The sequence below is a fragment of the Xyrauchen texanus genome, chromosome 23, assembly GCF_025860055.1.
Source record: "Xyrauchen texanus isolate HMW12.3.18 chromosome 23, RBS_HiC_50CHRs, whole genome shotgun sequence".
NCBI classification, from domain to species: Eukaryota; Metazoa; Chordata; class Actinopteri; order Cypriniformes; family Catostomidae; genus Xyrauchen; species Xyrauchen texanus.
In genome coordinates this window covers 27507951-27522886 of record NC_068298.1, presented here as the reverse complement: position 1 = coordinate 27522886, position 14936 = coordinate 27507951, and the positions used below count along the sequence as shown (strand labels likewise).

General features: G+C 39.1%; 1 protein-coding gene across 2 annotated transcripts; it reads left to right on the top strand.

The window, feature by feature from the left end:
• Nucleotides 1-986: 986 nt before the first annotated feature.
• On the top strand, nt 987-14564 carry pcdh10b (protocadherin 10b). 2 transcript variants are annotated; one of them, XM_052155138.1, is made up of 5 exons: nt 987-3997; nt 4825-4883; nt 5070-5176; nt 11546-11703; nt 13323-14564. In XM_052155138.1, exons 1-5 carry the CDS (start codon nt 1451-1453, stop codon nt 13374-13376), a joined length of 2925 nt encoding a protein of 974 aa, XP_052011098.1. In that variant the 5' UTR covers nt 987-1450; the 3' UTR covers nt 13377-14564. The 2 variants fall into 2 exon arrangements, with proteins under 2 accessions (XP_052011098.1, XP_052011097.1); XM_052155137.1 differs by having other exon boundaries at nt 11546-11905.
• The last annotated feature ends 372 nt before the right edge of the window (nt 14565-14936 follow it).

Below are 14936 nucleotides of genomic sequence, written 5' to 3'. Positions count from 1 at the left end.
TATGCATTAAAGCGGGCAAAATTAATGCCGTTTGAGACGTTGATTTTAGGGATTGCGTGACTTTAATATAATCTAAGACTTCCCTTGTGAGGATGTAAAAATATCAGATGAAGCTAAATTTGATCTCAGCTATATCGCATTAGTGTGGCTGGATGCCCCTATCTTGTCTATCCAAACTGCTCCAGCTGACGTCAATGACTTTATTTCATTTGACCCAAAAAAAGCCACTGTCCAAATTCTATGTGCAACATATTATATATATATATATATATATATATATATATATATATATATATATATATATATATATATAATACGCGCAGTTGTCATGAAGAATCACAGGCGCGTGTGATTGAAAGATTTATTTTGGCAGTTAGGAGGCGCGTGGAGCTCGCGCTTGGGAAAACAAACCGGAAAAAGAGCCAGAAACAACACATTTTCAGATTCTGGTGTTTACATTCGATACATCAAAAGTATGATATTACTTATTAAGTATGAAGTATGAAGTATAAATTATTAGGCTATTATTCAAAATAATTAGACCAAAATTAAATGGGTGCTCTGTCCAAATTAGATAAATTAAAACCATTGACTGACTGGATGTAATATATATCTGCCCTTTCTGAACCATAGATTGGGAGTTAATGCAAATATGTATATTTATTCTTTTTTATGATGATGATTATTATTTCTCTGCAGTTGTTTTACATCTACATTTTAACATTTGGATTGTAGAAAGGTTTTTCCTCTCTCTGACGCGCTCCCATACAAACTCATCAACTATTCAATCCTTATGAATTCCCGCAGCTCTGACAAGTGGGCGTGTCTGTTCACCAACAGGAGGCGTGACTGACTTAGAACTTGTCAAATAAAGCTTCAGATCTGCTGGTGTCGGCTGATCCCATTGGTTGGTGAGGGGAGGGTGCTGCGGGAAAACCGAACAGCTAAGCGCTGGCGCTTCAGTCCTGTGCCAGCGGACCCCGCAGGAGTGCTTCAGAAATACAGGGACCTTTCAGAAAACAAATTAAATAAAAAGAAGGGAAACATATTGACTGTCGCTATAAAAACAGATTATAGCTCTAACATTAATGCATTTGTTGAATTAACTCTAAGGATTATGATAGTGTGTTTTATCGTACACACAATCTCTTTATATCTAAAGCAGTATCAGTTTAATGTACTGTTTACTTGTGCCAGCATTTCGCTGCTACTCTGAATCTAGACCGTGTTCGTGGAGGTGCACGGAGGGAATCGCCTTGGGAAATCTCTCCTGCATTAAACAGCACCCAGACAGCATGGTCTTTGGCTAACAGCCCCGTTCCAGGAAAGATATTACCTTTGAACCAAAGCCTTACGCGCGCCTGCTCTTCTTACCTTGGGGAAGAGGGTGATGGTTTTGCTGCGTGCTCTGCGGAGATAAAATATTCCAAGTGCCCTTTCCGGAGTGGAGATGTTTGTGTTTTTGCTCCTGTTCTGCCTCGCTGATGGGGTAGTTTCGCAGATCCGTTACTCTGTGCCCGAGGAAGCAGAGCATGGCACGTTTGTGGGAAATATCGCAGAGGATTTGGGACTGGACCTTACCAAACTTTCATCCCGCCGCTTTCAGGTGGTGCCCAGCTCGCGGTCGCCATACCTGGAAGTAAACTTGGAGACTGGAGTGCTTTTCGTGAACGAGAAAATTGACAGGGAGCGCATCTGTAAGCAGAGCACCAGCTGTTTGCTTCATCTAGAAGTGTTCCTGGAGAACCCGCTCGAGCTCTTCCGCGTGGAGATAGAGGTGGTGGACATCAACGACAACACGCCGAGCTTCCCGGAGACGGACATCACCGTGGAAATATCCGAGAGCGCGACCCCTGGCACGCGCTTCCCTTTGGAGAGCGCATTCGACCCGGATGTCGGTAGTAACGCACTGCGCACCTACGACATCACCAATAACAACTATTTCAACTTAGATATGCAAACTCAGACTGACGGCAACAAATTCGCCGAGCTGGTTTTGGAAAAGCCACTGGATCGGGAACAACAGGCGACGCACCGTTATGTTCTCACTGCCGTGGACGGTGGCCAGCCACCTCGGACTGGGACAGCTCTGCTTGTGGTTAGGGTGCTCGACTCCAATGACAACGTACCCGTGTTTGATCAGCCGGTGTACTCTGTGAACCTGGCTGAGAACGCGCCCGTGGGCACACTTGTGATCCAGCTTAACGCGACAGACTCTGATGAGGGCCCGAACGGAGAGGTAATTTACTCATTCAGCAACCACATCTCGAACAGAGTGAAGGAACTGTTCGATATTGACGCAAGAACTGGCCGGATAGAGGTCAGAGATGAGGTGGACTTTGAGGAGAGTAGCCTGTATCAGATTTACGTTCAAGCGAAAGACATGGGACCTAATGCTGTGCCCGCGCATTGTAAAGTTTTAGTAAAAGTGGCAGATGTGAATGACAATGCGCCAGAGATTGTCTTCAGCACCGTCACGGAGTCCGTTAGTGAGAACGCTGCCACGGGCACCGTCATCGCTCTGATCAGCGTCACCGATCAAGACTCTGAGGAGAACGGCCAGACCCATGTTGAGATTCTCGGCGACGTTCCTTTTAAACTCAAAACCTCGTTCCGAAATTATTACACTATTGTCACCGACGGTCCTCTCAACCGAGAGAATGTAGATGCGTACACTGTCACTGTGGTTGCGCGGGATAAAGGAGTTCCATCGCAATCGACCAGCAAATCAATGAAAGTGCATGTGTCCGATGAGAATGATAACGCGCCCACGTTTACCCAGCCTACTTATGATGTGTATGTGACTGAAAACAACGTCCCCGGTGCTTATATTTACGCTGTCAGTGCCGTTGACCCTGACATAGGACAGAATGCTTATATAACTTACTCAGTAGTAGAGTGTGAGATCCAGGGTATGTCTGTGGTCACTTACGTGTCAATCAACTCGGAGAATGGTTATCTTTACGCCCTCAGATCCTTTGATTATGAGCAACTAAAAGACTTTAGCTTCATTGTTCAAGCCAGAGACTCGGGAAGCCCTGAACTGTGGTCCAACGCCACAGTAAATGTAATTATAGTGGATCAGAACGATAACGCGCCGTCTGTGATTGCGCCTCTTGGAAAAAATGGCACTGCGCGGGAGCCTTTGCCGCGCTCTGCCGAACCAGGTTACTTGGTGACGCGCATTGTCGCCATGGATGCAGATGATGGAGAGAACGCGAGGTTGTCCTATAGTATACAGAGAGGTAACGAGAATGGCATGTTCCGAATGGACTGGCGCACCGGGGAGTTGCGCACGGCCCGTAGGGTGTCAGCCAAGAGAGACCTGCAACAGCTTTATGAGCTGTTGATTGAGGTGAGAGATCACGGGCAGCCTCCCATGTCCTGCAGCGCAGTGGTGCAGGTGACACTCGTGGAAAGTCTCGTGGAAGGCCACAGTGGAGAGCGCGGCTCAGCCAAGGCCAAAGACGCGTCTCTGGACTTGACACTCATTCTCATCATAGCGCTTGGCTCTGTCTCCTTTATTTTCCTCCTGGCCATGATTGTACTGGCCGTGCGCTGTCAGAAGGACAAAAAGTTGAACATTTACAGCACTTGTCTGGCGAGCGACTGCTGCTGCCTTATAGGCTGTAGGTCGTGCGGGTCAGGTGGCTGCTGCGGGCGTCAGGCCCGGGCTACCCGAAAAAAGAAGAAACTGAGTAAGTCGGACATCATGCTGGTCCAGAGCACCAATACAGCCAACGTGAGCGTGGCGAGCGCTGCGCAGGTGCCCGTGGAGGAATCGGGGAGCTTCGGTTCACTTCATCAGAGCCAAAATTATTGTTACCAGGTCTGCCTGACCCCAGAATCGGCTAAAACGGACCTGATGTTCCTGAAGGCCTGTAGCCCGTCCCGCAGCAATGACACCGAGCACAATCCGTGCGGAGCCATAGTGGCCGGTTATACTGACCAACAGCAACCTGACATCATATCCAACGGCAGCCTGCTCTCCAGTGAGGTAAGAGAATTCTACAATTTGAAAACTCACTCAGACAATATAATAGCCCTGTGCTTCATGCAACACATGATTTGATTTTGTTATTAATTTTGTTCCCCTCCAAATGTTCTTCTCCATAAAGATGGATACGGTTTTATGTAGAGATTTAATTTAGATTAATGGCACTCAGAAAGCAAGTTTGGCTGATTTCTTTACACATGTCTCTAAATGCTACCGATTATAGGTTTTGCTACATTTGTTATATAAATATTATAATACCTTATTACATTACGTTGTTTTATTTATATATATATATATATATATATATATAGAGATATATGTAGAAGTTATTTATATATATATATATATATATATATATATTATTAAAATAACTTCTGCAAACCCTCTAGTGAGATTTGAAGACAGGTTTATAATCAGTTGCTTGCAGACTGACAGCAACAAATTCAATATATTAACTTTATTATTATTATTACTATTATTATTAATATTATCAGGTGATTTGTACTGTGGAAGTAGCCATGGTGGAGTGTAAACATAGTGAGTCAGAGAACAGATAGATTTGCATGTTTTTGAAAGCTCCCCGGGTTATAGGCATTATATATGCCAGTCACAGTGTTGCAGAGCCTCACAAGAACAAAGATCTGTCTATAGTTGAATTCTGCTGAATAGCAGCAGAGCCTAATGATTTTGCATGCTGTATAATCCTTCTGAAGCTAAGTGAGAGATTGAATTTTGACCTGTATCATTATCATAATTATTATAAATGATGTTTTTGTTAGTGATAAAGTTGTTGCCAGGCCTATTTCAAATCAACACCCCTCTTGCAGACAAAACACCAGAGAGCAGAGCTAAGTTACTTGGTGGACCGACCAAGGCGTGTTAACAGGTAAGCACCAGATGCTAATGCCATATGACATCCCTGACCTTAAAATTTCTATTCTAAAATTAGCTTGACAGACTTCCATAAATATTTGAAACGAATGGAGACCATTTCAAGTCTGAGTAATAATAATTTGTTTATATTAGAGCTGTGTGGTATAGCAGTTATTTCAAATCCTCTCTCCTCCCCCAGCTCAGCGTTCCAAGAGGCGGATATCGTGAGCTCAAAAGACAGTGGTCATGGAGACAGCGAACAGGGAGACAGTGACCATGACGCCATGCATCGCGGGCATTCCTCTGGTACATCTAAACAAGTTAATTTATTTTTTCACACTGCTCTTGCTTTGTTGTGGAGTGTTTTTTGTTGTTATTGTTGCTGTTCTGATTAACAGAAGAGCTGTTATTCAGGCTAAAAGACAGAGACATGGCTTGAAATTGTTGGTTAAATTTACAATTGTGCTGAACGAAACAGAAGTGGAGAGCATTTCCCCTAATTAATGGAACAGTTTGCCCCAAAATTAAAAACTCTGTAGTCATTTACTCACCCTCATGTTGATCCAAGCCTGTATGACTTCCTTTTTTTTTTCAGTAGAACACAAAAGTAGATGTAAGACAGAATGTAGAGACTTCCAGCATCAGTCGCCATCTAGTTTTATTGAACTTTATTTTATTTCTTGTGTTTCATGGAAGAAAGAAAGACAAGTGAAATGACATGAGGGTGAGTAAATACCAACAGAATTTTTATCTTTTGTTGAACTATCCCTTTAAGACTACTGGCTACATGGAGACGATTCATTGGGAACATGTTTTTAATAGGTTGGCTTTGTTATCAAACCCCTGTTCAAGTCATGTCATGGCTTTTCAGGCCTATCAGAATCCTATTAGAAATATTTTAGGCCACCGCACCTCGAGGTATGGATGCATGAGCACACTTTGTGAACAACAGGCATAGTGCAGAATATAATCCAATTGTTTATAAATACGCACTGATAATAGGGATTTACATCAGTGGCACTTTCATTCGTCCACCCACGACTCCAAAAACATGATGGAATTTAGATCAGTCCACGCAACCTGTCATCGACTCTGTGGAATGGGACCAAATAGGTTGAGCTGCAAACAAACAAGCGATTCATTGACTGTGTGCGAAACCCTCACCCCTCCTCACACTTGCACCCTAATCCCTCTGCCCGCATTCCACTGACGAAAAACGCTGTGTGTCCACTCCTTCATATGACCACATGTGGTGATCTGGAAATGAGTTTCAGCAATATGTTGCATTGGAAGAATTGCTTTGTTGCTCAAGGACACCTACTTTCAAGTGCTTTGTGAAGTAGACTGTATAATGTAATTATGACATGGTTGGACTGAATGAAACACTATGGCTGTGTCTTGTTTGGAAGGAAGCATCCTCTGGAGGTCACAGCCTTTGAAGGCTGCAGTATACCGAGTGTCCTCCTTTAAACAAGCCTCGTTTAGAGGATACGGTCTTCGTAAGACATACTTAAACGTAACGTAACATGGTTGCTATGACAGCATGCCACTCTTTAACAAGTGCGAGCGCTTTGAGTGAGACAGTACAAAGTCCATTTAGAAGGAAATGTATGAGGTACATTTTAGGAGAGTTATAATGATGTAAAGAGAAAAGAAAATATATTTTACAGGTGTACTTTTAGTCTAATACTTTATTTTAATTATATATTCATATTATTATACATATTATATACTCTGCACCCGTCTACTGAGGTACTTCAACTTGGGAATTAACATTCCTTGTGTTTGAACATCATATTTACGTGCAAATCAGCATAGTTTTTTTTAGACATTTCCGCTGAAGCAAAGAATCATGTATCCTCGAATTCCTGTGAAAGATGGTCGCATTCGAAGGCTGCATTCAAAGTGTCCTACTCGCTTTTCTGAAACGAGACAGCCTCGATGACGTATGTGGCTGACAAATGCGACCCACGGAGGACACAGCCTTCCAAATGAGACACAGCCAATGAATACAACCATAAAGTTGCATCTTATTATCATTAATTTAGCTTTGGTTGAGCATATGTCCTCTGCTGTTATTCCTGAGCACCATATGCTGTGGCTGGAAATTCAGCTGGACTACTTAAGCTCTTATTTAGCTTATTTTTCTTGCTGTATAACATTAGATTAAAATCAAGACTTTATTTTTTTCCATACAAGGTCAGCTAGCCCATCTGCATTTGTTGTCACAGACCGTCACAGAGAATGTGCCTTTTTAAGGTACAGCAGATCTTTGGAATTAAAACCAATATATTGTGCTTGTTTTATTGTTCTTGAGCATGTTGTCTCACTAAAATGAATTGTTTTGCTACCTACTATCTGCCTTAATTAAGATAATTGAAAGTGTCACTTGGTATGCAGACTTGGAGAGCATTCAGGAGAATGCATTGTTTATTTTAATGAGAATTTTCAAGAAACTAGCCTCATCCTTTCAAATTTATTTTAGCCAACTTGTTTCTTGTTATGGCCTTTTTTGAAACAGTAAATGTCTAGTCCAGCTACGTTTCTAGTCGTCTCTATCAGATTAAAAACAGACCAAGATAAGTGTCAATTAATTTGTTCTCTAATGCATAACAATGTATCTGTAATACATAGCGGAGCACTCAAGAGCTGCTCTGATACAACGACCCACCTGAATCATTTCATTCCAGTTTCATTTCTTTTATCTCGAGGATCTGCCACAGTGCAACATATTCTCTCATTTGGGTTTCAGGTCATGTTCGGAATTCAGAAACAGCTCACTGATCAGTAATTTATTTTCAGCCCGATGCATTGCGATTAGCAAATGGAGGTTATTATCAGATCTAATGCTTTGCAGGGCTTCTGTTCAGAGAGCAGCAGAGCAAATGTAGAGAAAATGAAATGATTCAATGGATCATTTCATTTACAGTCTATTGCTACATCTTGTTCCTTCCTTTTTTAATCTCCTTTTCTCTCTCGCTTTGTCATGTGCAGTGTTAAGCATAATGAAAAGGTGATGTTGAGTCTTAGGTTGCTTCCTGTATTTTCACATGTGTAGAACCACACATCATGGGTGTTTTGTCAGTGAAATGCTATAAAGGGCGCTACAACAGGATGTTTTTTTTTTCCCAACTGGAGAATATAGAGCATTACATTTTCATCAGATCTGACACTTTACTGCAATATTGAACCATAAGTCAATAATATAATTACTTTTCCAATTCATCCACTGAAAAAAATGACACTGGATGAGTTCATAGCGTATTTAATTTCAGAAAATGTCAAAATGTCTCCCTGCGATTAGACGATGAGGAATTTTCTTATCTCACACTGTAAATATCAAACCCTCTCTTCCTTGTTTGCTCTCTCTCTCTCTCTCTCTCTCTCTCTCTCTCTCTCTCACTCTCCTCTTTTTACCTTCTATCTATCTATATATCTATCTATCTCAGATATATAGTATACACCAATAACCATTTTTTTCACAAATCAGTCTATAATGTGTATGATAAAAATATGACTTTTGAATATTGTGAGAATTGTCATAGGTGGCTATAAGATTTAGTTTAGTGGCTAAACTGCTTGTTGATTTGCAAGGCAGTCCTATGGTTGAGTCTGTAATTAGGAGAGTCTTACCAAGCCCAGGCCTAAGTAGGTTGTTTGCATGTAGCTCCAAAGGACTCTAATCCGCTTTTAACGTAGAAACCCAAAGTCTGTGTATGCTGACCTGTCTTCTGTCTGAAGGGCTAGTCTGAGGATTAGCCAAGAGCATTCCCCCTCCCCATCATACACACACTGCCGACTCCATACCTTCAACATCTCTGCTTAGCACTGCTTTGAAAATGGCACTTCATTAATCCTCAAGCTGTAATTACTGACTGTTTTAGACATGAGGCTTTTAGACACAGGAGCCTCATGTCTCTCTTATTCTTAGATGTGCGCAGTCAAAACGGCACAACTTACACCTGCTGGGGTGCTGGTGGGGGAAAAGACGTTGTGCAACTGTCATGCAAAAACTAACAGGATCTGTTCCCTCATGCTGGCTTTACGTAGTTGTACTGCTCTTGTAGTGCTAGCTTCTTGGCTTTATGATTTGTGAGGTCGTTCATGATTGGATATTAAAAGCAGCCTGTCTGAATTAAAGTAACCTTAAAGGAATAGTTCACCCAAAAATGAAAAATCTCGTATCATTTACACACCCTCATGCCATCCCAGATGTGTATGACTTTCTTTATTTAGCAAAACACAAATGAAGAGTTTTAGACAAATATATCAGTTCTGTAGGTCTATAAAATGCAAGTGAATGGTAATCAGACATTTGTAGCTACAAAAAGCACATAAAGGAAATGTAAAAGAAATCCACAAGACTCCTGTGTTTAAATCCAAATCTTCAGGAGCAATATAATAGGTGTGTGAGAAAGAGTTCAATAATGTAGTCCTTTTTTACTATAAATCTCCACTTTAACTTTCACTTTCAGTTGTGAAATTGAAACTAAACAGGCACCACGTGTGACTTTCAGGTGTAAAAGTAAAAGTGAAAGTAGAGATTTAGAGTAAAAAAAAGACTTACATTTCTATCACCCACACCTATTATATAACTTCTGGAAATATTGATTTAACCACTGGAGTCTTATGGATTACTTTTATGCTGCTTTTATGCGATTTCTTTAGAGCTACAAATGTCTGATCACCACCATTCACTTGGCTTGTATGGACCTGAAATATCCTTCTAAAAATATTTGTGTTCTGCAGAAGAAATAAAATCATACACATCTGGGATGGCATGAGGGGGAATTCATGCAGATTTTCTTTAGATGGGTCATGCACATATTTTTTTAGATGACGTCATTGAAACCCAACACTGTTTGTGCTTGTTAGTGTAATTAAACACGGCACATAAGTTTGAAGTAAAATGATGAAGCAGATGTATTTTCAGTTTGTCTGTTCCTCTCAAAGCTTTACTCTAGAATAGACTTGGAATATAGCACATAAGTAATATGAAATATGTTTTTGGTATTTGCTTATTTATTGTTGTTGATGATTTAGTTTTTTGTCCTTTTTTAAGTATGACATCTGTGGTAACTATGTACTGCCACTGGAAAAATTTAATAAATAAATACATAAATAAGAAGGGTGAGGAAATAGTGACAGAATTTTTATTAAAATCTATTTTAAAACCTATTTTAAATGTATTCACCCTCATGTTGTTCGAAACAATGTTCCATGACCATTGAAACATTTTAATATCAGGGAATTTTAAAATGGTGTTTTCCAGGTCTGGAAAATTAGAGAAATTCTTAAAATATCGGAAAAGTCATGGACATTTCTATAGTGGATATTTATTTTTGTTTGTCTCTCTTCTGAAGTATTTTATGATCTATATATCGCTCATCTGGAGAGTAAAAAAGCTTTCAAGCCATCAATGCATGTTTTTTGTATATTTTGTTTGTTTATTGTCACTACTTTTCAGTGAATTAATCAAAATAACTTACAAGTCAGTCTAAATGATTCATCAACAAATCCTAAAGCAAAAGTCTGAAGCAAAATGTTTAAAAAATATATATATCCTGGTCGTGGAAAAGTCATGGAAATTCATTGGTTAAAAAGGGAGGGAACCCTGTGTTTGATATTTTTTCTTCTGTGGACAACAAAAGGAAATGTTAGGCAGAATGTTAAAGACTAACAGCCTCAGTCAACATTCACTTTTATTGTAATGAAAGAAAAGAAGATTCAATGAAAGTAAATTGTGACTGAGGCTTAAATCTGCCTCATATCTAATTTTGTGTTCCATAGAAGAAATAAAGTAATAAGGGTTTGGAACAAAATGAGATTAAGTACATAAAAAGTGAGTAAATATTATTTTATTTTTTTGGGTGATTTATACTTTAACTGAGACTGAGACTGTAAGGAGATGAAACGAACAGTTACTCTGTGGCAGGGGTAACGTGACGCATTGCAAAAACAATATTTTTTTCATGGAAGGCAATATAAAATGAGAGAACAAGAGAGAGAGATAGACAAAAGAGAAAAGGGGGTAAGACCTTCATAATATATCCCTTTATCCCATAGCTTGTTGAAAAAGAAGGAAAGAGAACAGAGGACAGTGGGTTTTTTTTCCCTGCAAGCTTGCTGTCTCATACAGTTTACCTTTGATGTCAAACAGAAAGAGAGACCTCAAGAGGAGATTGTAGCATTGACTCCATCCACTCAGTGTGTGTATGTTCTTTGAACATGCTTTGATCAGGTTAATTTGTAATTCGACAGTCACAAAAAAGGGAAAAGAGCACAACCCAATTTTTCATGATCAGTGCTTCAAGTGCCAAAGACTTTTCACGCATACAGCTTCTAATGTTTTCAAAGTGAATGACATGCGTTACATTTAATTTGGATTAACATATTTCTAATGCTTGATTAAGTCTTAAAAGATGTTGAGAAAAAAAAAAAACTCCAGCCCCCGGCTTGTTCAGATTGGTTGAATTAATGTGTTGGTTCTGTCTTTATATTAGAGGAGACATTAGGGCCAAAGGTTCTCAGTGTTATATTGTAGAAAAAGCACATATGAATGGTTTATTTGGTTTATTTCTGGATTACATTTCCTGCACAATTTATTGCACAAGCCCATCCACCCACACAGACAATTAAACACAAGCTAACCTCTCTCTCTTTTCACTCTCACAGGAGCAGACCTGTTCTCCAACTGCACGGAGGAGTGTAAGGCCCTCGGCCACTCAGATCGCTGCTGGATGCCAAGTTTTGTGCCCACCGAGGCTCGACAGGGCGCCGATTACCGCAGCAACCTGCATGTGCCAGGCATGGACTCTGTACCCGACTCTGAGGTATTTGAGGGCGAGAAGTTGGCGGGTGATCAGTTATTCTCCACCTTTGGCAAAGAGATGCCACACCACCCCAACCAGATGCACCAACATCAACATCAACACCACCAACATCAACACCACCTCAATGCCTCCACACTAGAGAGGAAAGAGTTCGATGCACTTCTGTGTAACTCGCGCATGCCTTACAAAGCCGCCTGTCTGTGTGAGTATCTTGAAAAGAGAGCTTTCTGTCTCTCTTGATCTGACCCAAAAGCATTCTAAATTCAAGGCTTTTGGCATGAAGTGCTGTTGAATTCTCCTCTAAAGACCCCTTGACCTTTACATCTCTGCTCTATTTCATTCATCAGCATCTATTCGTTTCTTCATCCTTCATCTGCTCTTCATACATTTACTGCTACCAGGTCTACACTCATAAAAAGAAAGGCTCTAGTTAGAACCAACAAGGGTTTTGCAACTTAGTTCCACAAAGAACCTTTTATTCTCTAAAGCAGCAGTACATAGATGGATGGATTTTTTTAAAGACCCCTGGAGGGTTCACTTTTCCTGTTAACAGATGAATAGAGGAATCAAAACACCAAAATCAGAAAAAACCTATAACCTATAAGAGTTTTTTTTTTAATGTGCAAGATTAAAACATCTGATACCAAATGTTTGGTATCACTTTACAATTAGGTTCTGTTTGAAAACATTTGCTAATGTATTAGCATTTATTCATCTTAATGCTACTTGATAAAATTAGATTTTTCTTTGTTAGTTAATGTTAGTTTTATAATGCATTATCTAATGTTAACATCAGCTCATGTTCACCAAATGTTATTTTAAAAATGTATTAGTATATGTTAAAACAACCTGTAACCAGCATCAAGAAGTGCTGCAAAAGAATTGTTCATTGTTAACTAATGTAGTTAACTAATGTTAAAAAATACAACTTTTAATTTTTTAAAACTGTTAGTATATGTTGAAAATAACATTATCCAAGATTTATAAAGTGCTGCAAAAGATTTGTTTATTGTTGAGTTATGTTACCTAATATCATTAACTAATGATAAGGAACAATTACAGTAAGTTTAACCAAATGTGTTAATCTATTATTTCATAGCATAGCTGCCTTTACAGTAAAAAAAGGAGGTTCTTGATTTAAAAAGTTCTAAAAAAAGATCCATTAAATCCAATGGTTTTAATTATCTCAAAACCAAAATTATCTCAGAAGTTGCACATTTACACTTTGAGTAAGATGTTTTACAATTAAATACTTTCTTAAATAAATAAAATAATCTGTTTGAGGTGTGGAATTTGGTTGTGATATGATGTTAGATTCAGTGTTTGGTCAGGAATCATTCAAGCATTCCGGTAAGCAAAGACTCACTAGAGATACAGAAAAATCATTTAGTGAAAAATGCCTAAAACGAATTTGTAAAACATAAAGATAAAAGAAAGCTGCATGTGAATAGAGTGTTTAACTTGGAGGAAATGGTTTATAATTGTGGGCTTCTAGTGTCTCATTTCTTCTGAAGAGACCAATATCATGGGCATTTGATAGCTTACTACACCACAATATGCATTTTGCTGTCACTAAAGCACATTTTTAATTAAGCTCTCTGTCTTTTTTCTGTTTTTAGCGCGGAAAAGGATTTGCTAGCTCTTTCCGAGTAGACATACCAGAGACAGCGTGATTTTGCACAATCAGTGAAACTGATGGAAAAGTGAAGAGCATCAAGTTTTCAGACTCTTTTTCCAGAGGTGTCAGATCATGTGTTCCCGAAGGCTTCTGATAAAAAAAAAACTTGATGTAAGAGTCGGACTCACAGAGCTAGATAGAAAGCCAGATGGCTGGACACAACACGCTTCTCAGCAGGACTGAGATGGAATGGAGGACAAAACTGAACCATTGGAAAAAAAAATCATACAAAAAAACCTTGAGGATTGGAAGACAAGGAGAGAAACAAGAGGATGATTGGTCCTCTTGGGTTCTGAGTGTGCCTGTTTACAGCACTACTGTACATCGTAAAAAAAGCAAAACAATTGTGAAAGATGAAAAGAACCAACAACGAAAACTACACAAATGGAGATATATTCACTGAGCCCTTTAGTTGTTTATGAACACACACACACACACACACACACACACACACACACACACACACCACTGAAAAGCCAATTGTACAGGAATGCATTTGTGCATTACAAATGCAAAATTGTTCTTTTAGACATGACTGTTTTTATATTCTGTGTGCGGTTGTGTGTGTGATCAGGTGTTTTTCTTATACCAACTCTTTGTGAAAAGAGAAAAAAACGGTTTCCACGGAGGGATTTCTTTCCGTCAGGGTTTAGTGTTTCACGTCTTGAGCGAGACAGCAGTGGCCTAATCTTACTCTCTCAGACAAGACGTAGGTTATATCACGTGTGAGAAGTCTTAACTGTACTCTTTTAAACTCCAAAATAAATATAAATCTATATCTATAAATCTATCTATATTAAATTTTTTCTGAAAGTGCGGTCTTCATTTGCAGCATATTTTCCAGTGTAGTGTGTAAGGCTTCTTGAGGGAGCCAACAGCATCAGTAATCCACTTTACAGGGGTTCTTAATGTGACAGAAAGCCTTATCTCCAAATTTTCATCCATTTTTTCCACTTTTGGATATTGAGATTCATGTCTGTAAATCAAAAGAGAAGTAATAATCTAGATTTGGATACATGGCAGTTGTGTATTACTATAGCCAAATAGGTTATTTTGGAAATTTGAGGCCAAATATGAGAGGTGCACATATTGCAAAGCAAACATATACTGATACTGATATTTTACAAACACAGAAATAACAGTTACACACATGCACACAAACACCTTAATGTCAGGTGACAAATAAACTGACAAAATGTATACTTACTAACTTAGACTCCTGTGTTTTATTTTAAGCATGAAATACTTCATCTTTTATCTTTAGCTTAACTAATGCAGACAGACAGTTCCATAATTAAGTCACGTTCTTTCCAAAAATCAGACAAAAAGGCTCAGCTGTCAGAAAAGATTAACATTTTAAAGTTTGCTTCTGTTTTAGCACACACGAATACAAGAAACCAGATGTGCAATTTATTTGTCCAAATCAGATGTTATTTAGAGCTTATTAATGTTGACAACTGACTGCAAATACACTTTTTATTCAGCACAGCCTACAAAAATTGAGAAAAATGTGGGCAAAATTCAGGACAAAAATTTAATTTACATCCTATCTCCA

Bases quoted from the DNA above. Each gene is read 5' to 3' on its own strand.
- pcdh10b (XM_052155137.1), top strand. From the start codon at position 1,451: ATGTTTGTGTTTTTGCTCCTGTTCTGCCTCGCTGATGGGGTAGTTTCG. The intron at 4,884-5,069 runs GTAAGCACCAGA...CTCCTCCCCCAG, and splicing joins CGACCAAGGCGTGTTAACAG to CTCAGCGTTCCAAGAGGCGG. The intron at 5,177-11,545 runs GTACATCTAAAC...TCACTCTCACAG, and splicing joins GCATCGCGGGCATTCCTCTG to GAGCAGACCTGTTCTCCAAC.